At 35.7% G+C, this 25,536-nt stretch overlaps 2 protein-coding genes across 3 annotated transcripts; one reads left to right on the top strand and one right to left on the bottom strand.

The window, feature by feature from the left end:
- The first annotated feature begins 12,654 nt into the window (after positions 1-12,654).
- On the top strand, positions 12,655-13,536 carry LOC132618318 (RING-H2 finger protein ATL8-like). Its single transcript, XM_060333385.1, has one exon. The coding sequence runs from the start codon at positions 12,744-12,746 to the stop codon at positions 13,362-13,364; it is 621 nt and encodes a 206-aa protein (XP_060189368.1). The 5' UTR covers positions 12,655-12,743; the 3' UTR covers positions 13,365-13,536.
- A 4,012-nt stretch (positions 13,537-17,548) lies between these two features.
- Positions 17,549-25,530, bottom strand: LOC132617272 (uncharacterized). 2 transcript variants are annotated; one of them, XM_060332239.1, is made up of 6 exons: positions 25,286-25,530; positions 20,807-20,867; positions 20,554-20,689; positions 19,578-19,899; positions 18,453-18,581; positions 17,549-18,361 (listed from the first exon to the last, which is right to left on the bottom strand). In XM_060332239.1, the coding sequence occupies exons 1-6, from the start codon at positions 25,398-25,400 to the stop codon at positions 17,925-17,927; spliced, it is 1,200 nt and encodes a 399-aa protein (XP_060188222.1). In that variant the 5' UTR covers positions 25,401-25,530; the 3' UTR covers positions 17,549-17,924. The 2 variants fall into 2 exon arrangements, with proteins under 2 accessions (XP_060188222.1, XP_060188223.1); XM_060332240.1 differs by having other exon boundaries at positions 20,794-20,867.
- Positions 25,531-25,536: the final 6 nt, after the last annotated feature.

Raw genomic sequence — 25,536 nt, forward strand, 5'->3', positions numbered from 1 at the left:
AAATACTGCACATGATTTGCACATGCCATAATTAATTTGAAAAGGGAAAATGCATAACATCCCCCCTAAATTAGTTCCCAAAACTCACTTTAGCAATTTAACTTTACTAGCGTTTAGGCCCCCCTAAACAAATTTCAAGTGAATTCTGTTCAACCCACCCTTGCCCAGACCGATCTTGTAATGGGCTGTGTAAAACACACTCCCGCCACATCAGCACCACGTCAGCTTCGTCAACAATTGATTAAATTTCAAACTTTCACTCTTTTCATTCTTTTTTATATTATTTGTATTTTTCATTCATCTTTTTTTTTTTCTTTTTTAAAAGCCACAGTTCGATTTTTTTTTAAAAGAAAAAAAAATCTTTTCAACCCTTCTTCTCCAATAAACCAACTTTTGAACTTCTTCCTAACCATCTCCTTAAGCACAAGGAACTTGATTGATCTCAAAAAAAAATTCAAATCTGGGAGACACAAATTCAAAAAATCATACCCAAATCAAACTCGCTAAAGGCCACTACAAGAAGATTAGGAAAGTGGTGATTCAAGCCAATTTCACTCTGGTAAAGGCCAATACTGGAAGAAAACAAATCAGACAAAGTGAATAAGAGTTTAAAAAAAAGGAAGGAAGAGATTACGAGCATCTCCATTGCCCTTACTACAACTAAACTCTCTATATCAACAACACTCATTAACCCTAACCCTAATGCATACAGGAAAAACCCATCTTTATCTTCCTTCTTGCTGACACTATAATGGTACCTTCTCTATTGGAGAAGACAATAGATAAAGAGAAAAATTAAAAAGTTAAAAGAAAAAGAGTCAATCCCACTTTACCTTCTTAACATTTAAGGGTTGGGAAACAATACTCTCTCCAAATATTATGAGAACAGTAACCTCCTTATGCAATATTTTCCTGTGAGAGTTTTCCCTATTTGAATAAAGTTCTTCTTTCTTTTTCTTTCTAGAAATAAAATACGAAAATATATAATTCTTATTATTGCTCATTCACCTATTCCGTTGAAAATAATATACTTTTTAGGATATAACAGCTACTTGCAATAATCTGTCAATAAATTTTTATCTATGTGACATTTGTTTTACTTGCATGCGGGTTCTAATTGCACATCAACAGTCTACTTAATTTCCCACTCTTTCATTACCTTTATATATGAATTATCTCATTCACCTCTTCCATTGTTCTTTGAACACTATAAAATCCAAAATCGGTCATACCTATTTGTACGCCAAAATAGCAAATTGTCTATATTTTAAAGTCAAGAAGTTTAACTAATTAATTAATTGAATAATTATTCCATCCCAATTTTATTTCACATTGGTTACATTTTAAAGAGTGGTTTGAATTCAAAACCAATTAATCTTAATTTGATTATATTGTCAACATTTTGGTTACAATTGAAACGAAAAAGTGTAGCAATTTATTAGCTGAAATTTAAATCAGTGTGCAAATGATATCCTTGAAAAATGCATACGATTTGCACGTATTCTAAGTCAGTGTGCAAATGATATCCTTGGGGTACTTTTATCTAAATATTATTTCCGCATCAAATACTAGTTATATTATAATTGATGTCGAAATATTAGTAAAATGGCACTTATTCCCATTGAAAGGGTCATCTCTTTTTAATCTTGACATTGGAGTTTCTGTAACATCTTGTGCATTCGGGTTTAGATTTGATTCATAAGACGGGGGTAAAATAAAGTCAATATGAGTGGTGTAGAAACGGTGTTTGAAACCCAATCAAAACATAAGAAGGGTCCTTGGGCAAAGTAAAGTCGGAATCTACCCTACGGAGCGTGTTTTCAAGTGAGTTTCCACTAGGCCTCACTTAAAATGAGTATAAGGAAAATTCTATATGGAAAATAGGTAAACTTACTTCTTATAAGTTGTATATCTTTGAAATACCTTTCCAAAGGTATATTATGGAGGTCAAACAGACATCTGTACAAAAAGTTATGCCTATTTTACTAAAACAGTGTTTTGCCGATTTACGGCAGAATTTATGGGCCGTAAAATCCAGCAAACTGTTACGGATTTACGGTAGTATTTTCGGTCCATAAATATAATTTATAGGCCGTAAAATGGGCCTAAAGTGAGTGTAAAACAAGTCCGACAGCAATTTTAAAACTTCGTTTTAAGGCTTTTTCACTTCATTCTTCACATCCCCAAGCCCTAGAACAACCATTCTCTCTTATCCTCATCCTCATACATCAAGGTAGGTCCCTCCCAAGTATTCCCAAGCGAATTTTAATGATTATACATGAATTCTAAGCGAAATCCTATGTTAAAAACCTATGGTTTTCAAGAAAATTCATCTCAAGGTCCAAGATTTAAGATTTTGGAATTTTCTTCAAAGATTCAGACTTTTCTCAAGTTTTTGGAGCGTTTAAGGTATGTAGAGTTTCTATCTACGTGTGAGAACATCATTGTTCTTCCCCATACCACATTCCTCCATGATTATGTGGATGTTTACCAAAAACTAGGGGTTTAGCCATGTTCATGATAACCCTTAGTTCATGTAGCATCATATACCATGTTTGCTTTAATAGTTCAATATTGTGTTCTTAATATTCCCTTTTGGCTATTGAGAATCTATCCGTAATCCATGAAAACTCATACTTTGCATTCCATGATTTCTTAAATGCAAGATATGAACTTTTATGTTTATTTTCATGAACTTCTACATGTTTTCCATATTTCCATACAAGTTATATTATATATTATCTTCATATTTTAATACAAGCAAGAATCATGTTTACAAGCAAGTTATATAATTAATGGGCTTTTTAGCCAACTATATCATGTTCATATTTTTGGGAGTTGTACTAATTACCGAGAAGGCTTCAAGTAGCCTGAAACTACGTTAGCCACTGTAGGATAAGGATCGTTCCGCCCAATAGAACGATTCCTTAATATTGATTGGATCATTTCATGTCATATTACATCTTATACCCTGGCAAGGTATGAGAGGCTTTGCTGGTAGGGCCCAAGTAGCAGACTTCATGTTGGTTATATTTATGCTCTCTCTACTTAAAATGTTTTTACGCATGTCATATCTATGTATATTCATGTTCATGACCAGGTTTTAGTTTCAGTTTCACTTCTTATCATGTTATTTCATATCCCATGTTATTTCATTCAGTCATTTTACATACCAGTACAATTCAAATGTGCTGACGTCCCCTTTATATTGCCCGGGAGCCTGCATGTCACGATGCAGGTACGAATTTACAGGACGACGCATCTGCTCAGTAGGATTCTTCACGTATCAGCTTATTGGTGAGCCCCATCTCCTTCGGGTTTTAGTCATTCATCTATTTCCTTATGTTAGTCATGCATTAAAGGTATGCTGGGGGCCTTGTCCCAGCAAGTATGTTTTACAATCCAGACTCATGATAGAGGTTTCATAGACTAGTTAGTTATGTTATATCAGATATTTAGAGTTGTTTAGCCATCTTTGGCTCAATTCATGGTATTTCGGCATTCATGTTTTAAACGAGTATTTTATTAATTATTATGACTTCGTGTGTTTTCGTAAAGCCCATCATGTTTCATGTTATATTCCGCTCATGTATGCCTCATGATGATTCAGCAAGCCATGTGGTTCGCTCGGTTACATGCAGTAAGACACCGAGTGCCGCGTTTCGCCCAGGTCATTGTTCGGGGGTGATAGTTTTGAGGGGGTAACTGCCTAAAAATATTTAGCTTAATCACTCTATTTTAGTTTTTTTGATTTTCCTATTCTCATTTTTTGAGCATTATGTGTTTCTATACCTACAGGAGCATCCTGCATTCCTATTTCTATCAAAGCATCTGGTATTTACGGTCGGCAATGATGAAGATAACACAAGCGAATACAAATGACAATTATGATGAACAAATGTATAAAAGCGCCGACAAAATAGTATAAGAATCATGTCCTCACTTTTTGTTTTGTCCAACTTACCGTAGCACGAACTTGAGCCATAGAGCATTGTTCGAAAGCCAAAATCAGGCATATCTATTTGTACGCCAAAATAGCAAATTGGTTACATTTTAAAGTCAAATAGCTTAATTAATTAATTGGATAATTATTTCATCTCAGTTTCAGCTCATATTAGTTACTGTACATTTTAAAGAGTTGTTTTATTTAAAAATCAATTGATCTTAATCTGGTTATATTGTCAAAGTTTTGATTACAATGGAAATGAAAATGTGCAATGATTTATTAACTAAGATTTAAATCAATGGGCAAATGATATCCTTAAAAAATGCACATGATTTGCACGATTTCAATTAATTTGAGAAAATGCACATAATTTGCGAATGTCTTAATTAATCTGAAAGAAATCAAATAAATGAGGTTTCTCATGTTTTAACTAGAGATACTTTTATCTAAATTTTATTTCCGCATTAATTATCTATTTTTGATTATATTTTAATTGATGTTGAAATATTAGTAACATGGCACTTATTGCCATTCAAAAGGGGTGTCTCTTTTTAGTCTGGACATTGGAGCTTTTGGGAAGGAATGCCCCAAAAATAAATAGCTTAATCTACAGGAGCATCTGACATCTCTTGTCGATAATGACGAAGATAACACGGGCGAATACATAAAAGACAATTACGATGAACAAAAGTATAAAAGTGCCGACAAGGTAGTATAAGAACCATGTCAGCGCTTTTGGCCCTGTCCAACTTACAGAAGCTCGAACTTGAGTCGTAGCGTGATATACGAAAATCAAAATCAGTCATTACCAATCTGCACGCCAAAACAGCAAATTGGTTACACTTTAAAGTCAACAACAACAACATACCCAGTGAAATCCCACAATGTGGAGTCTGGGGAGGGTAAAGTGTACGCAGACCTTACCCTCACCTTGAGAGGTAGGGAGGTTGTTTCCGGAAGACCCTCAGCTTAAGAGAAAACAAAGCAAAAGAGTCAGATAATGACAAGCATATCAAGAAAATGAGAAAAATAAGAAATAACCAAAGCGAAGAGCCAACAAATATAAGCAAAAATCAAAGGGCAATAAACGAAAGAGCAAAACTACGACGCTAGTGCAAGAGAATAAGTGAGACTACCTACTAACCTTCTATCCTAATCTGAGTCCTCCACAACCTCCTGTCTAAGGTCATGTCCTCGGTAAGCTGAAACTGCGTCATGTCCTATCTAATCACCTCTCTCCAATACTTCTTTGGCCTACCTCTACCTCTCCTGAGACCGTCCATAGCCAACCTCTCACACCGCCGCACTGGGGCATCTGTGTCTCTCCTCTTCACATGCCCAAACCATCTCAGTCTCGCTTCCCGCATCTTGTCCTCCACCGATGCCACTCCCACCTTGTCCCGGATGTCTTCATTCCTAATTCTATCTCTCCTAGTGTGCCCACACATCCACCGTAACATTCTCATTTCCGCGACTTTCATCTTCTGCACATAAGATTTCTTGACTGGCCAACATTCTGCCCCGTACAACAAAGTCAGTCTAACCACCACTTTTTAGAACTTGCCCTTAAGTTTTGGTGGCACTTTCTTGTCACACAACACTCCAGAAGCGAGCCTTCATTTCATCCACCCTGCACCAATACGATGAGTGACATCATTGTCGATATCCCCATTTCCTTGTATAATAGACCCAAGGTACTTGAAACTTTCTTTCTTTTGGACGGCCTGGGTACCAAGTCTCACTTCCACGTCAACCTCATTTGGTACACCACTGAACCTGCACTCCATGTACTTCGTCTTGGTCCTACTCAGCTTGAATCCTTTAGACTCCAACGCCTGCCTCCAACCATCTAGCTTAGCGTTAACTCCGCTACGAGTCTCGTCATGGTTACACTTTAAAGTCTAGAAACTTAAATTAATTTATTAATTGAATAATTATTTCATCTCAATTTCATTTCAAATTGGTTACATTTTAAAGAGTGGTTTGCTTTCAAAAGCAATTAATCTTAATCTAGTTATATTGTCAACATATAGGTAAAATTGAAATGAAAAAGTGCAATGATTCACGTATTTTAACTAATTTGAGAAAAATGCACATAATCTGCACACGTCTTAATTAATTTGAAAAAGGCCAAATAAATGAGAAAATTTCTCGTGTTTTAACTAGGGGCAAATTTATCTCTTTTATTTACGCATTAAAAATCAATTATGTTTTAATTGATGTCATATTAATAATATTGCACTTATTGCCATTGAAATGGGTGTCTCTTTTTATTCTTGATATTGGAGCTTTGGGGGAGGAATCGCCTAAAAATACATAGCTTAATCACTCTATTTCATTTTTTCTGATTTTTCTATTCTCATTTTTTGGAGCATACTGCGTCTCTACATCTAACAAACATCCTGCATTTTTATTTCTACATGAGCATATGGCATATCTAGTCGGCGATGAAGAAGATAACACAGGCAAATACAAAAGACAATTAATTCTTTATGACTAGCTAGTTTACACGCCAAACCAATCCCTTACTATATAATACTTAAACATATTCATGTACGTTTGCTGGTACACGTGTGCTGATACAGTAGTTGACATCCTTAGCTCACATAGGTGAATTACTTGTATATTTAACACTAATAATTGCCTAGTCATATTCTCCAATCATGCCTTATTTTAAGATTCTTTCTCAATGATTAGCATATTTAATTACAAATTCCTTTTCATATATCCATTGTAAAATACAAACAATCTTTACGTACTGTCCAAGCATGCGTGCGTGGGGAAAAGTTAAGCATTTCATTAATTATTTCATTCTTTTACTATTATAAAATCGTTAATTTTTACCGAATTGGTTGAGATTTGGCCAGTCGATAACGTTTCCTACAACTTTCCGTCAAAATCCGCTTATCGACAAGCCAAATTCTAACAAAATATCTTCGGGAATTAAGGATTTTCTGGTAGTATTTATTTTCTTTAATTTCTTCCATAGTTAATTTGGTAGTTTTGCTAAATAATTAGTAGATTAAAAATAAGGGCAAAGGTGCAAATGTACCCCTCAACTTTGTGATTTAAATCAGATATACCCTCGTTAAAAAAGTGGTGCATATATACCCCTACCGACACAAATGGTCCAGTCTATCTAGTAACTTTGACGTTAAACTTTTCCTAAACAAAAATTATTGGACAATTTCGATAGAATAGATGTCTATTAATTAGCATTTCAATCTTTTGTATGCAAAAGGATTAGAATCATCTTTTATGTTAGTAGTATTTTTCCTTTTTCTATCGAAATAGTAATACTTCCTAACCATTTTAGAATGAACCCCTGGCTTTCACTTGGCTTTGCTCCTCGATGAAGTTGTGAAAGTTCAAACAGCAAAAAGAAAGTCAAAAAAAAAAAAAAGATTATGTCCCATTTTTTTCTATAAAAGCTTTTTCTTTGTATATATGATATGATTCTTTGAATGTGAAACGAGCTTCCTCCACCACAGAAAAAAAAGTAAACTGAAGTTGACAAATCACACTAGTCCTTGTTATCTCTTCTCTTCCCCCCCCCCCCCCCCCCCCCCCCCCTTTCTTTAATTACTTAATCTGTCTAAACACACGAATAATATATCTTTCTTTTTGAAAATTATTTTAATCTTATAATTATCTCTATTTTGGCTTTAGTGGAATTACTTGTTAGAGGTTACTTGGTTGAAGAGTTCATGCTCTTATAAGAAGAGAGAAAAATTAAAAGACATCTGAAACTCTCACTATCACTCATTTAAAATGATATTTTTTTAGTGTTTAACATATATTTAACTTACATGTTAAAAGCCTTCTTTAATTTTTTAAATTTCATCAACTTTAAATATTCCCTTTTTTCAAACTTCAACTAAATCTTATCTAAACACCTACAATTTTGCCATTTTGGCTGGAGAAAATAATGAAAGTATGTGCACTGAATTAAGTAAAACAAAAAGGAAAGATAATAGAATGAAAGACTAGCCCATGGTGGGTTTGGGATAAGAAACTAAGGTTCTGAATATTTCGGGTAAAATCGATAACCCCGATTTGAGAATATATGATTGGTTCGTAGATATCGGATTATTTAAAGGTTTGAAAAAAGTACAATAGTATTTGATTATCGAGTTATCGATTAAGGATTCTGCTTGTTAAATTTCTCTAGTGGTTTAGCCGACAACACAATAAGCTTTTAAAAAAATTGCATTTTACCCCTTTTGTATATAAAGCAACCTTACATTTTCACTCTCTCGTTTCTTAATGTCAAAAAAAAAAATTAGACTTAAAATATGCCAAGGAAATCTTTTTTCTTTGCAACTTCAGTGGCTCATTTGTCCAGCCTACATAGACCAAATCATAACCGAACCATTAATAACCAATAATCAATATTTATTGATTCAATTATCGGTTTAGCATGGTTATACATAGACCTATATTGAGAATTGCTCGGAAATTCATTGACAATTACATTACCATGTTCTAGGGAGGTGACTATTTTGTTCGTCGATCGAATGGCTTTCCTTCTCATTCCACTTAGTCACCTCAGAATAGTACTTGAATGCATTTACAACCTTGAGTTTTCAGACACATTGCACTTTGCTCAGGTCGAGACTTCCACTCTGTCCTAAGATAAATCAAAGAAGAGTGGGGAACCTTTCACTATTTTTGGAATTTGATATCAGAAGTGTTAACACCATCGACCAAGTGATATATACAACCCTACAAGAAATGGTTGAGAGAAAAATGCTTCACGGTGGACCAGTCAATTTAAACGCAATAAAAACGAGGGAATTTGCGTTGTGTTGTCAATTCCCATGCTTTAAAAAGGAAAAATCTAAGCCAAAATCTGCGCTTTATAAAAATCTAAGCCAAAATCTGCGCTTTATAAAAATCTAAGCCAAAATCTGCGCTTTATTTTGCTTTATCATCTATGATATGATATATCAACTTTTTTTGCATTCAGGCAAAGGTAAGATACAATGATATGAGAGGTAAAGTGTAAGGATTATAAACCAATTTAGGCTATTGATAGAACGACTGCCAACAGATTCCATTTTCGGTTCACATTATATATCCACTTATATATATATGTACACACACATATAGTATCATCTGTTATCACTAAAATAGTCCTATTTTGTCGTCTATTCTAATGTTAAATCATGAGAAATTATGTATGTATTTCACCGGAGTCAAAAATCCAACTTTATGAGTTTTTAAGGTTAGATCGATAACTTTAAGTAGTAATAACTACTTCTAAATTTAATATTTCTACATATTTGATAAATACATAAATATTTTCTTTGAGCAAAAGCTACTATATTCGGTCGAATCCGTACCCGACTTCTAGCTCATGCGCCGTATATATAGTTATTCACACTAGATATAATATGTATTTTTATTTTTATTTTTAATCACTAAACTTTATTTACTTAATTTGACGGAAATATCAGCTGCAACTAATTTTTTTTATTATCACATAACCGACATAATTTATGTTGAATCACTGTTATTACTAGTTACAAGACGCGTGATCCATTGGTCCTACTTACTTGCTATAATACAAAATCAAAAAGGCGATTATGAAGTTCAAGACTTCTCAATTAAGATATTTAATAAAATAATTTAAAATATAAAAAGTTGAAATGGTTTTTTCCAATCTCATGATTTGGAGCAAGCAAACGGGACCTATAAGTCCACTTGTCGAGTAACAAGGAGAACCCTCACATAAATTATTTTATGTTATTTGGATGACATATAAAATGATTATTATCGTTAATTATTGGGAAAGAAACGCAAATTGACTGTCAGTTGAATCCATGGCGTAAAGACTCAATACTAGTTCATGAATTGACTCTTGTCACGCAAATTGAAATCAACCAATCCTTCTTTTTTGTTTTATTGAAAAGAAAAAATCATAGTGTTTGTAAGTTTGAACTTCAAAAAAGGGTCAAAATGCAACTAAAGTACTCAAAATGGCTTAAGATTTATATTTTTTCCACCTATTTACCCTTAACATTAGTTTTCGGGTAAAAGATGCTCCATTTTCTAACTATTGAATTTCAATGTTCATTAATATTATCCCGTTTGGCACATGTAGGGCTTTAATTAAATATGTGGCACTGAATTATTTATCCACGTGGCTGCAATCATAAATAACCTGACTCGTTCGAGTTAACTGAAAACAAGTAGAGACCATTTGTTCGTACACGTCCTTCGATTATTAACGTTTTGCGTCTGAATGGATTCAAAAAATGACGTCTTCTTCGATTGAAGCTGTGATTTTTCGTTCAAGATCGGTGCAAACAAGCTTCAATCAATTCCAAATCTAAGTTCAACTTAGCTTCTTCATCCTTTAACAATGATGGATTCTTAGAAATCCAACCCTAACAATTCCAAACAAACAAATTTGTATGGATCATGTTATTTATGGTATGAAATCTAATATCCACATGGATCAATAAATTAGTAAACCTATTTAATTAAAGCCCCGCATATGTAATCTCATAACTCCGTTAAAAGGAAGGGCATTTTAACCATAAAAAGTAATTGTGATCGAATAAGTGGAAGGAGAAAAAAATTTAACAAGAAAATTAGAGTTAATAACAATTAAAGTGTAACAAGTGAAAGGAGGATAAATTTAAATCAATTTCAATATGCTACATTTTAAACCATTTTTCATTTGAACTTTTTATAATTAATACATTCGAGTTGGAACATATAGTTGAATTGACACAAGATCAAAAATATTGTCTCCTAATTGGATACTCCATAAGGTTGCTCCTTTCTCTTATCTCAAGAGCTACTTGGCTACTTTTTCAAGACTAGCTTTTCACACCACATATGCGACGGAGCCAATCTTTTATATGCCTTCTCCTAAACCCTTATTTTAGTGTGGTTTTGTTGGTGACAACACCTGCCTCCATGTTTGACTATACATATGATGAGAATCAATTAACACTAATATAAATTATTTGACATGACATCAATTTCATCTTCAAAAATATTTCAAAAGATTTGACTTTTCCGATAATCATAGTCTATTGTACAACTCACAACATTCAAGATCCAAAATTTACGCCACCAAATGGTATGGTGAAATAGTAAAAGTTATTCCACCTTTAATCAATAATATTGAATTCGAATCTTAAAAATAAATTCTTATAAGTGTGAAGCAAAAAAAACCTTTCATAATAATCTTTCTCCAACATGAGATTTGAACCTTCCACCTTAATGGTGGAAGATAAGAAATTCATCGAGTGAACTAACCCTCAATCCTGAAAATCTTATATTAATTCAGGAAATGAATGTGTTGTCTCCTCACATTATATTGGACAATACTTAACTCATGAACTAGTTTTGAGCATTGAGTTTGGTCCAATATTCACTTTCTTTACATGATATTAAAGTCAGGATCATCCATATTTACTTTATTCACTCTATACCTGGCTTCCATTTTACATTATTCGCGTTTGAAATATCCAATTCTACGTGTGCATTAGCTATTGTCTAGCTATCTTCTTCTTATATGATTTTGGACAATACTTACCGCATTAACTAACTTTTAGGGCTTGTTTGGTCGGGAAAATTATCTCGGGATAGTTATTCCACCCTCAATTTAAAATAAATTCATCCCAAATTTAATTTCGAAATTAATTATCCCTTATACCTCGTACCAAACTAGCCCTTAATTCTTTCAACAGTAAAGCACCTTCCCTTCTAGCAAGTCCAACAGCTCCATCTGCCCCACTATATACGCAATAATAATCATAGCTTACTCCACTTACATATATCTTAGCTACTGTGTAGTGTCTACTTATATATCCATAACGACATTTCAACCTCCTCTCTTTCAAATTAAAAACCTAATAACCCCTCAATTATTACATCTGTCACTAAATTATGATTCGTCCCTCTAGATTTCTATTAACTGCCAAGTCTTCCTCCCATTAACTAACTTTTGGTTGTTTCACCCTTAACACACTCGGGGCCGATCTAACAGTTGAGGTATGGGTTCACGTGAACTCAGTGATTTTTATTTATACTCTGTATTTAGATTAAAAATTTATGGTATGGATTTCACCGATTCACTGACGTAACCGGACAAACTGGTCCAATCACATCCGGTCTCAATACACTTTAATTGTGGAAGATAGAAAACTCATCGAGTGAACTAACCCTCAACCCTGAAAATCTTATATTAGTTTAGGAAATGAATGTGTCGTCACATTACATCGGACAATACTTAACTCATGAACTAGTTTTCAGCATTGAGTTTGGCCCAATATTCACTTCATTTACATGATATCAAAGTCCGACTCATCCATTTACTCTATTCTTGGCTCCTATTTTACATTATTCACATTCCAAATATTCACTCCTCCATACGGAGCTACTTATTATCTATTCTTTCACTTATAAAACATTTTTTTTTTACTATCTGATGTTCAGTATTTGTATTGAAAGTTGAAACACAGCTAAATCTAGATCACACGTTGTAGAGCCTATTCTGGGAGCACCGCTCCCAATATAATTTTTTATGTCTCCGAAATTCGAATCTGAAATCTCTGATTAAAGTCTAAGCGCTTAAGGCACCCTCCTTTCAACCGTCCAACAACTCCATCGGTCCACTATATATTTATTAATTATCAATATCCACAGCTTACCAGACACTTACATATATCTTACCTATATACTTATATATATCCATAACGACATATCAACCCCCCCTCTTACAAAATATTGAAAAACCTTAACCCCTTCAATTATTAACATCTCTCACTAAGTTATCATGACTCGTCTCTCTAGATTCCTTCTAACCACCACCAACTCTACCTCTACAATATCCGGTGCGTCGGATCAGGCGGCGGATCCGTATCCGCCGCCTGATCCGCCGGTGGCAGGGGAATCCGACTTCGTCGTGATCCTCGCCGCGCTACTCTGCGCGGTAATATGTGTCTCCGGTGTTATTGCAGTTGCTCGTTGCACTTGGCTACGACGTAGCAATAACACGCCAGAAAATGATAATTCACCAACTATGGTGAAGAAGAATAAAGGATTGAAGAAGAAAGTTTTGAAGAACTTACCGAAATTCAAGTATGATCCAACGGCGAGTTTTGGTGGTGGTACGGAGTGTGCAATTTGTTTGTTAGAGTATGTTGAAGGAGATGAGATACGAGTGTTGCCGAATTGTGGACATAGGTTTCATTTACAGTGTGTTGACACGTGGCTTGTGTCGAATTCGTCGTGTCCTACGTGTAGGCAGATACTAGTTGTTGCTCGTGCTCCGTGCCGGAAGTGCGGCGAGGTTCCGGCAATGTCCGGCGAATTATCCGGCAACGGTGGTGGTTCGATTATAACGCCGGCGGTGGAATCTCGCACTTGTGCTAGTACAAGTAACTATTTGCTGTAGGCAGGGGGCACAATTATTACTATGTTTTTTACGAGACATGTGAACCTGTGCTCTCTCGGCAACACTAAATTTTTTATGTATATAGTTTGTAGAACTGATCTGATATTATCTACTAGGAGACGTGATATAAAAAGTCTTAATGGTACGCTTGGCTGAAAGCTAAGTTTTCGTACTTGGTGCTGGAAGATGGTCCGATCACTACTAAAAATGTGCAGATTACGTGGGGATTTTACTTGGGAAATTTTTTCCTTAGTAAGTTTCTACGGATTTTCATGGAGAATTCTTATCATTCCTAAAATCTAAAATGTTTACATGCGGATAATTTTCTCAGATAAATTTAGCTCCAACACAATACCTAGGGATTTAGAGCCCGTTTGAATTGGCTTATAAGTTTCAGCATTTTTGAGTGTTTGACTGATCAGTTTAAAGTCATTTTGTGCTTAAAATAAATCTAAAAAATTAATTGGGTCAGTTTGACTTAACTTATTTAAAGCAGCTTATAAGCTGAAAAAATAAATTGGGGTAAGAAAAAAGTAAGTTGGACTATTCCAACAGCTTATAATCAATTTTTTTTAAGTTCATCCAAACAGGCTCTTATTTGGGAAAATAAATCTACAAGTATCAATTTCTTAGGTAAATTCGTAAATTTGGAGTAACTTAGCCTCAACATAATATCTGAGGATAGGTAAATTGAACAAAAAATAAATTAAAAATCAATCTCTTTGTATATTTGCAAGAAATTTTCCATGTAAGTGCACTTTGTAAATTTTGTTGGGAATTTTTTCTTGGGGTAGTACAAGTAATTATTTGGTTCAAGGTAAACGGGAAAAGTAACGGAGTTAACACGCAAAAAGTCGCCGGCCATTATTGTAACTGTAAATTGGAAACGGACTTCCATCAGCTGTTGGATAGGGGGCCCCACATGATAAGGATGAACAATGTTTTCCATGTGATTATGATGGGAGTGTAAAAGGTGACAAAAATGTAATTATGGCTATTGGAGAAACGAAGAAAGTTGAGGAGTTTTTTTTTTTTTTTTTTCATTTTTGTTTTCGTTTTATGTATTTAGTATTTGAAAAAAAATTACTAATTTGTATTGGCGTCAGGTATTAACCACAAAGATTAGCAAAGTATATATTTAGATGCGGAATTAGAATTTAAAGTTTATGAATTTTGTATTTTCTATTGATTCAGAGCTCGTTTTAGTTACTGAGTTCGCAATTTAATATTTTTACATATTTATTGAATTTTCTAATACATAAAGTATATAAGTAAAAGTTACTGAATTTGTTCGAACTCGTGCCTGATATTGTAGCTTCGCCTTTGTATACATTAGCACTAAGATGCTCTATTTTTGAAGTGTAAATCGGAGATGTCTAATTAAAGATGAAATTTTTTGAAATATATAATAATCTTATCTAAAGTATAAAATGTTAAAAGAATCATTATCTAAAGTATAAAATGTTAAAAGAATCATATTTTTTTAATATTTAATTATGCTTTCAATGCATTCTCTCACGTGTAAGTTTAATTTTCCTTTTTAGACCAGACATGAATTTTTATTTTCTGATAGTTAGTGGACATGCAAACTAAAATTCGGGACCTCTGTCTATTTTGATATGGTATTGATTAAAGTAATAGGAGCACGGACGATGTTAATTGGGAAACCATTGTTTTGCTTGCTAGTTGCACTTTCCATTTTATTTTGCATATTCTAGCACTTGGTTAATTTTTCCGAGATTCAAAGCATAGAATCCTATTTTCTTTTTCTTCTGGCTTTCCATGTTAAAGCAAAAGAAATTACTTTCAATTGTTGGGAAATCTTTTACGTGGGTCAAAATAATGTACTTTCTTTCGGCCCAATGGATAGTTTTTGGTTATTAAGAAGCCTAAATACGTTATTCAAGGTAATCAAGAGTTATTCTTTTGATAATTGAGAAATTCTGAAAGACTTGTGATGAACAATACAAAAGTCAATGAATAATGAGTTCGCCCTTTTATCTTTTCTACTCAAATATCATGATTTTGTTTGCGATAAGATGCGAATACATTATGTGTGTTTAACTCAAGCATTATGTGTTGCGTTGTTACAACTAGATCAAAAGTCTTTGGGCTAATTGAGAGAGTTATTAATCAGCCAATGCTATGGATGCTTCTATACAGGGAACATCTGGAGTCCAGTTCACTGCTAGGCAAAAAGCAATGAACCAAAAGGATTGTTATTTATTACAGATAGAGAAGAAACTCCCTATCACAAATACAACCTTATCAATTATCACTGTGTCATAAAAGCACAAATTGCGCTAAAAAGCAACTAAACGTTAATACTCTCGGATATCTGCTGATGTCAATAGTCAATGTCATCAACTTGTGTAGGTGAGCAGGGATGACAAAATTAGCCGATAAAAAAATAGCGACTTACCACCAACCAATGAGCAAATGACCGTCCATTTATCAAATTGGCCCAGTTTTCTTTTTTTTTTTTCTTTTTTTTTTTTTTGCGCGGATTGTCCTTCAAAGCCATTGGTCTTTAATTTTTGCCCCTCGAATTGCCAGTCTTTAATTTTTGCCCTTCGCCTAATACCTCGAGGCTTGGGGTTCGAACCCGACATAATTAAAAAAAAAATTGCAAGGCAGAGTTTCGTAGCAAAATTAGGAAGTTTTGTAAAATTTCAGTTGAGTAAAAAAAAAATTATATTGCCTTAATGCCAACATCTACCTTAAGGCAGAGTTTTGCCTTATGCCTGATTTGCCTTATGCTGAAGGCAAAATTCTGCCTTAAGTAGAGTTTGCAATCAAACTATGCCCGATAAGGTAAAGTTTGCAGTCAAACTATGCCTGATAAGGTAGAGTTTGAGGCAAACTCTGCCTTGCGAATCCCAAACTCTGCCTTGCAAATTCTTTTTAATTTTTGACTGAGCGGGAATTCGAACACGTAATTCAGGAGTTTTATGCGAAGGGCAAAAATTAAAGACCAGCAGTTTAAGGGCAAAAATTAAAGACCACCCCGAAATAAGGACAATTGTGCAAATGGCCTCCCAGTTTTTACCCGCCCAATTTAGTCTATCTAAAAGTTGGGCTGATATGTAGCCCGAGATTAACCCATGGGAAATCTATTAACAAAAAAAAAAAAAAAAAAAAATACTTAAGCAAATTATAAGAAAACAAACAAAGAAATTAAAACTTAATAAGAATTGAGCGGGTTGAGTTATGACTCATTTTTTAGCCCAAGTAACTTTTGACCCGTCCAAATTCAGACCTACTCGCACATTTAACGCACCTAATGCAAAGGAACCACTAGAACAAGCAGAAGACATTGCATGTGTAAAAAAGGTTAGAAGATAGAAAAAGTGCAAGAAGATAAATATGTCACTATGTCAGTTCCACCCTAGGACCTTTCTAAATCTGGGTGAATAGGACGTGCACTAAGCTTCTTTTCATGGCTTTCTCATCACTTTTAAACTTTCATCCCACTGTTTACTCCATAGTCCATACTATAACTTCCACCGGTGGCACTGTGGCAGTTTGACATCTTCCAAACCAGAAGACTCTTGCGGAATTTGAGTATTTATCCCAACGTACAAGATAGAAATGAGTGACACATTGTGGTTTTTGCTTTGCCTCTAGATGACACAAGAAACCACGGAAAAACTTACCTACACTCGGTATTTACACAAACTAAACTAGTTACCTGATTAGGTGATGATGTCATGGGGCCAATGTGTATTAACTAACTATTGTTAAGTGACAATAATGCATGTACACGTCATATACTTGTTGATTTTGTGTAAAGACCGGGTGTAAGTAGGTTTTACCCCAAACACTCCATGGAAAACTTAACTCAAGAAAAGCAGCATGGTACCTGCTTCTTGCACCATCGATTTGCACCTCAAGATATCGTGTCCCTCAAGGCAACCTTTCTGCAAGGATCATTCTTGAAATGTAACATCTACATGAGGTCAAAAATATAGTGGACATGAATGTACCAGCAGACTACGTTGCTCACTCTTCAAAAATATCGATGGGTGTGTGTTGGATCCTCCAAAACTAGTGAATTTTTTTTGGAGATCTGACACGGGTGCGGCAATGTTTTAGAAGAGTCCGAACAACATAGCCAGCAGGATTTAATGAAAATGAGAACAGCTTCTCATGAAAACTAACCGTTCTGTTTCCTCTTGCGTGTGTCAGCAAAAGAACATAGCTGATTCTCATAACATAACCAGAAGTTCAACAAATTAAGCCACAGCTGATTCTCATAACATAATATATTAATCTTGCTAATACTACACAAATCACTTCTGGTAGGAAAATCTAAAACACTACTATAGAAGCCTGAACAAGCTAAAGACATTTCTACCCTTTCCAATCACCTGCTAGGATCATAAACACACAAAATTAAAGCTGTGATTTTTTATAGCAGATATCTTTGATAAACAGCTCGTCGATCTCACTTAAACATGAATGCACAACGTGCTTATCAGATTCCTTTAGTTTATGAACAGCTCCACAAGAAGTGAAACTGAGGGGCATATGTGATCAGTGAACTTTATGCGGCTTCTATCAATCAAATCCTCCTTCATCTCCACTGCTATCACCAAACATGGCAGCCATTTTCATTGCCAAATTTGCAGCCATTTCCCTCCTTTGGAAGTCCGGCATTAACCTTAAGCTGTCTCGGACATTCCCAATCTCAGACATTAACTGTTCCAAATTCTCAAAGTCATATGCTGTTCCTTTATCATCCTCTGAATCACCATCAGCTGTATCTCCTCTAGGCATTTCTTTTCTGTCACTTTCTCCTTCCAATTGAGATGTAGATGATGAAGCTTGCATTTCATCTCTAATTAACTCGATTTCACTCTTTCCATTGGGAACCGATCCCTCGGGAGTATTTGCAGATACCCATCCTATATCCGTGTCATCCCACGGATCAGCTGAGCCAGCAGATAGGATTTCATATTCAAGTTCGTAATCGGACTCTTCTTCATCTGACAATTCTGAAAGGTGGGGATGAAAACGTTACACCATTTGAATAGACCCTCAAAAAGGATAAAGAAATATTGCATCATTGACAAGAAATTGTAAAACCTTGTTGGTCAGGTAATGAAGGCTCGGTAATCTTATCACCAGACTTCAAGATCATTCCAGGCCACATATAAGCTGAAAGTGCCCCAAAGAGCCGTTCGGCGCCCTGAGAATCACCATCCACAGAAAGACCTGTCATAAAAAATTCTTAATACTGAATTCCAAGAAAATACTAAAGTTAAAAAGGTGGAAGAACAGCACCCAAGGTGTGACCTAGTGGTCAATGAAGTGGGTTGAGAACCACGAGGTCTCAGGTTCAATTCCTAGCGGAGGCGCAAACACTTGGTGATTTCTTGCCATCTGGCCAAGCCCTGGTGAATAGAGTTACCTGGTACCTGTGTTGGTGGGAGGTATCAGGTATCCCGTGGAATTAGTCGAGGTGCGCGCAAGCTGGCCTGGACACTATGGTTTAACAAAAAAGGAGGGGAGAGGGAAGAACACTACCATTTCGGCTAGCATGTCAAAAAGACAAACTAGAACCAGCAGATGAATACAATAAAAAGCGTAGTGAAAAGTTATGAACCATAATTGGTTGCAAAATGGAGCAGGCATGATGCCACGATATCAAAAAATGCGTTGTATCATGGATTTTTCATGAGTGGTACTAATGTCGGCATTTAGGGCCAGTAAGTGAACTATTGGGGCATAATTCAATTACATTTCAGATTTACTCCCATTTGCATATACCAATATGCAGATTAATACAAAAGCATATCCAGGGACATGTTCCAGTATCTTTCTACATAAGGATTTAACACCAACAGACAACCTCGGTGTGACAAAAGACTCCATTTGGAACTAAAACCTACAATGTATAGATGATGATTTATACTGCCACAAATCTCATATCAATGGTTGAACAGTAAAATAACTTGGACTAAAATAAATAAACTCTAATGGGAACCTTCAGACACTCCCCTTAAAATTATATGACCAAAAAGCGGAATAGATAACCTTAACCACCTCAATTCTCTTCCTTTCACTCTTTTTCTACCGTATATAAGTGATGAAGCAAAGGATTTTATCGTCTAATTTGCAAAAGAGAAGATCGAAAAACAGGGGATTCAGGAAAGTTGTGGCAAAGAAGGATAAAAATGTCATGACAAAAAGTCAAAAACCAAGACGTACATTTGTCAAAATCAGCATTTGATCCACAGGCTTCAACATATTCTATGTTGTGTTCGAGGCACCAATCCAAGTAGGAATTCTTAATATCAGATGATGATGATGAATCATCTCCTAATAAGCTGCTTCCTTCTGCTTCAGAAATTCCAGAATCCAATAGAGGGCTGCCAGACAAGTCTGCTTTTTTCAACAGGTGCCGTCTATATTCAACATGAGCTGAATGACCAGGAAGAAGGTCCACTTTGTTTCCAATGCATAATAAAATCTCAAACTTATGGATGTCCGTGCGGGAGACTAAATCTTTCAGCGCATCAAAAGATGAGAGCTGCAGATGGTGGCAGAAGAGAAGTCATCAGATTTCTGAAGTAGTCCATAATCTAGTGGATCACAAAGCTTTTGTAAAGTAGGAGAGAAAATGATAAAAATGGTACTTATGTTTGAGGATAGGTACAAAATCGTCCCTCAAGTATGCACCGGACATTTTTGGTCCTTTAAGTTTGCCAAAAGTTAACATTTTTAGTCTCCCTCAAATATTTAACATTTATGTTGGTTAGATTTGATGGAAACTGTGGAAAAAAAGATTTAACCATAAACACTAAGAAAATTTCATCAAATCCTAAAATATGCAACGCAAAAAACTACACTAGACACCAAAAAAAATATAAAAGAAATAGCAAAAATTATACCTTAAAGAGCGCCACCAAACTCTAGAAAAAAACAAAAACAGAAACTACAAAAATCGTACCTCCAAATGTGAGTTACAACTAATTTCTTTTTCTTTTCATAATTCCCATTAACTCTAATGGACAGAGTTTGGTTAATATTTGACTGAGACTAAAAGTATCAACTTTTGGCAAACTTAAGGACCAAAATTGTTTTGAGGGACGATTTTAAACCTACACTCAAACATAAGAGATCATTTTTGTGATATTCTCTAAAGTAGCAATGAAACGAATAGGGTAAAAAAGGTCAGGCTTACATCACTAACGTCAAAGACCATCACCAATGCAACAAGCTGATCGTATGCTGGCAGGGCTCCAATGGAAAAATCCTCATGAAGATGGGCCATCCAAACAGAAACATCAGCATTATAATACTTGGTGTTGATTGTCCACCTGGTAACAACTCAATGATGCATAATGAGAACATAAAAAAAGAAGTTCTAGATACTAGAGCATCTTTTGCAACAATATAGCTAATGAAAGGGGAGGGGATATACTTTGTCAACTTACGGATAGGATAGGATGTTAGAAGATGAATCGAAGGCATCTTCAGAATCTACTGAAAGTAGTCCTGCATACCAAAAATAGAAGATTATCTGGCTGTGTAAAATAAATTACACTCACCTCTACAGGATTAGGTCATTAACCCATTATATTTTATTTGAAATATGATACTTAGTCAATGTACCCAAGACAAATAACATCATTGTTGATACAACACTAAATGATAAAACGCCCAACATTCTTCGGGACTCAACCAAGAAAAGTGATGTTCGGCGATTTAGTCGATAATTATCTTACATTTTAGTACTTTTGCTATCTTTTGAATATTACTTTTGCCGCTTTGTGCTTAATATTGTCTTGTTGATGTTTAGGAGTAAAGCAGAGGAGAAATGAGCTATTGTTGATCAGGGAGCTTTGAAGTCTGAGTAAAAGCCTTTAAATTCAATTGGAGTCGAGTTTGGAATCAAGGACCAAGTGTGCACGTGAAGAGGTGAAGGAAAGTGCCGAAAAACAGGACAGGAGACCTGGCGCACCCGCAACGCGCCAGAACAAGACAAGATATCACTGAAGCAAAAAACAAAAAAAAAATACTCCCTGGAAGTCCCTCCTGGCGCGCCACATGGGGCGCCGCGGGCGGCGGCGCGCCGGGCCAAGTTTCGTGAAGTTTTTCCGTTTCGATCGGGATTTGATTTTAATTATTTCAGATTTTGTCCTAGACTATAAATAGACATTTTTAGGCTAGAAACTGTGTGCTGGGATTTTCTTAAGACTTGTAAGCCGTCATCTTGTTCTCTCTCTTAAGTTTTACTTTATTTTCTTCGTTCAATCCTAGATTATTCATGAATTCTTGTTCTTCTTCTCGAATCATGAGTAGCTAAGTTCTCTTATTCTAGGGTTGTGGCAAAAGACATGATAGTTGGTTTGACGACAATTTCTATCGATTAATTTTTCGAATTTTGGGTTGCTTATTTATTCTTGTACTCAATTGTTTAATTACTTGATCACTAATTAGACACTATCTGTGGCGTGTAAATTGAACTACGGATAGGGAATTTGTATGCGCAATAAGAATAAATACAGCTTGTTCGAATAATCGTTCGCTAATGAGGATAGGAATATACCCTTTAGCTTTGCTTAGTTGAATACGGAGCTATAAATGCATTCTTGTTATTTTCTGATAACCATAGGAATATAGGCGTTAGAGTAACATCTACAGGCTAGTGAGCAACTCGGAAGATACTCATAAAGCAATAATTAACCCGTCAACTAGTAAACCAGGAAATAAGATAAGTAGAATTGTCAGAAGACTAACTGAATTGTCGAAAGCCATGACCCTGAAATTCTCTCTCATCAGATAAACCTTACAGTCTTTTTCCCAGTCATCTAAATCACAAAATTCGTTAAAGCATGATGATGCTCTTTGGGCCTACCGAACTGCTTACAAAACTCCTATTGGAACCTCTCCATATAGGTTAGTTTTCGGTAAGGCATGCCATCTCCCCATCGAGCTTGAACATAGGGCATATTGGCAATAAAGAAGTTGAACCTAGATATGGAAACAGTAGGTGAGAAGCGATTGTTGCAGCTGCATGAGCTTGATGAATTCTGTTTTCATGCATATGAGAACGCGAAGCTTTATAAGAAACGGACGAACAGGATGTACGACAAGCACATTCAACGTCGTGAGTTTGAGCCCGGACAATTAGTATTGTTGTATAACTCGAGGCTTAAGGTGTTTGGTTTAGCTGAAGTATAAGTGGTCTGACCATTTGAAGTAGTTCTTGTGGCCGCGCATAGAGCGGTTGAGTTGAAACCACTAGATGCGGATTGGACTTTCTTGGTGAACGGGCAGCGAGCGAAGCACTATTTCGGAGAGGTCATCGATCCAGCAAGGACCTCTGTGGAACTTGAAGAGGCTTGAGAAGGAGTCTACGTCCTGCCGCAACGTTAAATCAAGCGCTTCTCGGGAGACAACCCGTGTTTGTACTATAATCATAAAGAAAAGAACAAAAAAAAAATATGAGAAGAATGAGAAAATACAAAAAGATGCCGTGCCACGACCTTAACTAAGGCACTTGTTGGGAGGCAACCCAACCTTTACATGTTTTTTTTTTTTTAATTTTAGTTGTACTAATGCGGTTACTAGTATTGAATGTGTGGATAGTGCAGGATTTTGGAGCAGCAATTCGAATGAAAAAGGAAGCAAGCACTTAAGTGGGGTTGGAATTAAGGCAAAAACTCGTCCCCGGTAAAAATTGACCGTGTGCACCGCATGGGGCAACGCGGGACACGGCGCACATGCTTGTGTGGCGAAATATTAATGAGAACGAGAAAAAAAATTGGGGCCTGGAAAATCCTCTTGGCGCACTAACTAGTGTGGTAAGCTCCATGTCATTCGGAGTTACCAGGTCCAGATTTTTGTGTATACACAAATGATGGGCACGCCGGGGCCCTGTCCCAACCATAGCACAATTGTCACTCTTTAGAGGATTGTAGACGTATCCTGTATGTCCAGTAGTATCATAATGGCGGCTTTGTTGGCCAGCATAGCGATTTTTTATGTTATATATGACGGGATGATCCCGCTTTGGTTAAGTTGATTGTTGTTTACAGACAGTTTAGTGTATGGCCTTGTCAGCCTAAGTTACGATACCACGCTTATAGATCAACTTTATTGACCTAAGCTATTCATTAAGACACAGGTTATACGAGCTATAGATTGGTACGCTCGGGCCTAGTGAGGCACCAGGTGCTGGCCACGCCTCCCCGGGTTTGGGGCGTGACAGTACAATACTCAAAAGGCCACTGCCCACTCAAAAGAAATAACCCTCTTTTGATTTATACATCTCACTATAACACCGTTCACACTCTCTATTTTTTCCCACAGACTATTTTCTTATACACAGTGCAATTTCTCTCACTCTCAGACACTGAAATCTTAGATGTCTCGCTCAATTGGTGTCATTACAAATGAAGGATGAGTGGGTTATTTATAGAAAATGGAAAACCTCTTGATGGTGTCATCAATCACATCAATAAGAACAAATTCAAACGGCTATTAATTTGCTCCTCTTCGGGAACGTTTAAATAAGAAATTGGTAGGAACTTTTAGAAATAAAAATAGTAACGTGTACGGTCCAGATTAAGAGCTGATAGAGGGCTAAGATTCAAAGTTGGTTGATACACATAACAAACAGATTCGGAGAAGAGCAGCAGATAATGAAATTGGTATTTTCCTTCTTCTTCTGTCTTCTATTCTCTAAATCCTCATTCCTTCCTTCTTCTATTCTGCAGGTTATGAGGTCGACAATGGCAATTTCTATTCTGCAGTTAGGTAATCAGTTCGTTATCTTTGCCTTCCAATTTTAATTTTGATTTGATAAAAACCCTGACATTTTTCCCAATTTCCATTTCCTTAGACTGTTTCACAAGAATACAATTTATGTATCAATCAACATCTCAATGCCAAATTAGTTGAGTCAACCTTATAATTCATCCGTATCCGTAGCCATTCTGCATTTAGTTACTCTACAATTCAACTAATCTTCAAAGAAGGATGCAGAAGCCAGCTAAGATATTTCAACAAAAAACATAAAACAGCTAAAAATCAATGTAACAAGAAAGATGACCTCTACCCAAATACGGATTACCCCAAGTAAACACAAATACACCAGGATTCATATATTAGATTAAAGATTACAACTTTATGTAACAGTCAACCTCTCTATATAGGATCAATCTGTATCTAATCTGCTCTATTCAGCCCATTACATAAGAAATAGCAAAAGAGCATGGGGGTCGATTTGATAAACTAATAGCAAAACCCAAAAAAGCGTCCCGATTTCCATTTCCTTAAGACTATAACACGAGAAAATTGAATACGGCAGGATTCATATATAAAATTAAAGTTTACAAATTTAGGTATCGAATAGAAGTCTCAATGCCAAATTAGTTGGATCATCCACATGAATTAGCCGAGGGTCTTTCGGAAACAGCCGCCCTACCTTTCAAGGTGGGAGTTAGGTCTACGTACACTCTACCCTCCCCAGACCCCACATGATGGGATTATACTGGGCTTCTTGTTGTTGTTGTATCCACATGAATCACCCAGTATCCGTTCCGCTTATACTGATCGCGTTTCGTTACAATACAACTAACAACAAATAGCAAATTCAAGTACACATGGCGTTTAACGCCCAAATTGGGATTACCCCAATTAATATCAAATCAACAGAATTCATATAAGAAGATTAAAGATTACAAATTCATGTATCCAAAAGACGTCCCAATGCCAAAATTACAAAAACAACTAATAGCAAATTAAAGAAAACATAGGGTTAAACTTAGATTCGACCCAAATTGAGATTACCCCCAATTAAACACACATAAGAAATTTATGTATCCAATCGATGTCTCAATGTATGATTAGAATAGTAGCAAATTAGAAAAGATGGGGGTTGAACTGAGAATAAAGAAACAACTTACGGGAAAGAAGGGTACGTTTGCCAACATTGGGAGATCCAAGAATGAGAATTCCAGGTTTCTTTTCAACTGATTTACTGTTAAATGTTGGAGCATCCATTTGCTCTTGTTGATACATTTGATTCCTTCACTATGGATTCCTTTGTTGGAATTGTCGCACGCACTACTCTCATACATACTCCAGATCCCTAATCCCTAGATACTCGGGGGATTTAGCCATGGTGACTCTTAAGTGTTTCTATTGAGCGGTGGGG

The sequence above is a fragment of the Lycium barbarum genome, chromosome 11 (genome assembly GCF_019175385.1).
Source record: "Lycium barbarum isolate Lr01 chromosome 11, ASM1917538v2, whole genome shotgun sequence".
Taxonomy (NCBI): domain Eukaryota; kingdom Viridiplantae; phylum Streptophyta; class Magnoliopsida; order Solanales; family Solanaceae; genus Lycium; species Lycium barbarum.

What these genes read in the sequence shown, in the direction of transcription:
- LOC132618318 (XM_060333385.1), top strand. Translation starts at nt 12,744, where the DNA reads ATGACTCGTCTCTCTAGATTCCTTCTAACCACCACCAACTCTACCTCT.
- LOC132617272 (XM_060332239.1), bottom strand. Translation starts at nt 25,400, where the DNA reads ATGTATCAACAAGAGCAAATGGATGCTCCAACATTTAACAGTAAATCA. An exon ending in CAAACGTACCCTTCTTTCCC is followed by an intron (nt 20,868 to 25,285) that starts GTAAGTTGTTTC and finishes TTTGGTATGCAG; the next exon opens with GACTACTTTCAGTAGATTCT. An exon ending in AAATGCTGATTTTGACAAAT is followed by an intron (nt 18,582 to 19,577) that starts GTACGTCTTGGT and finishes TTTTTATGACAG; the next exon opens with GTCTTTCTGTGGATGGTGAT.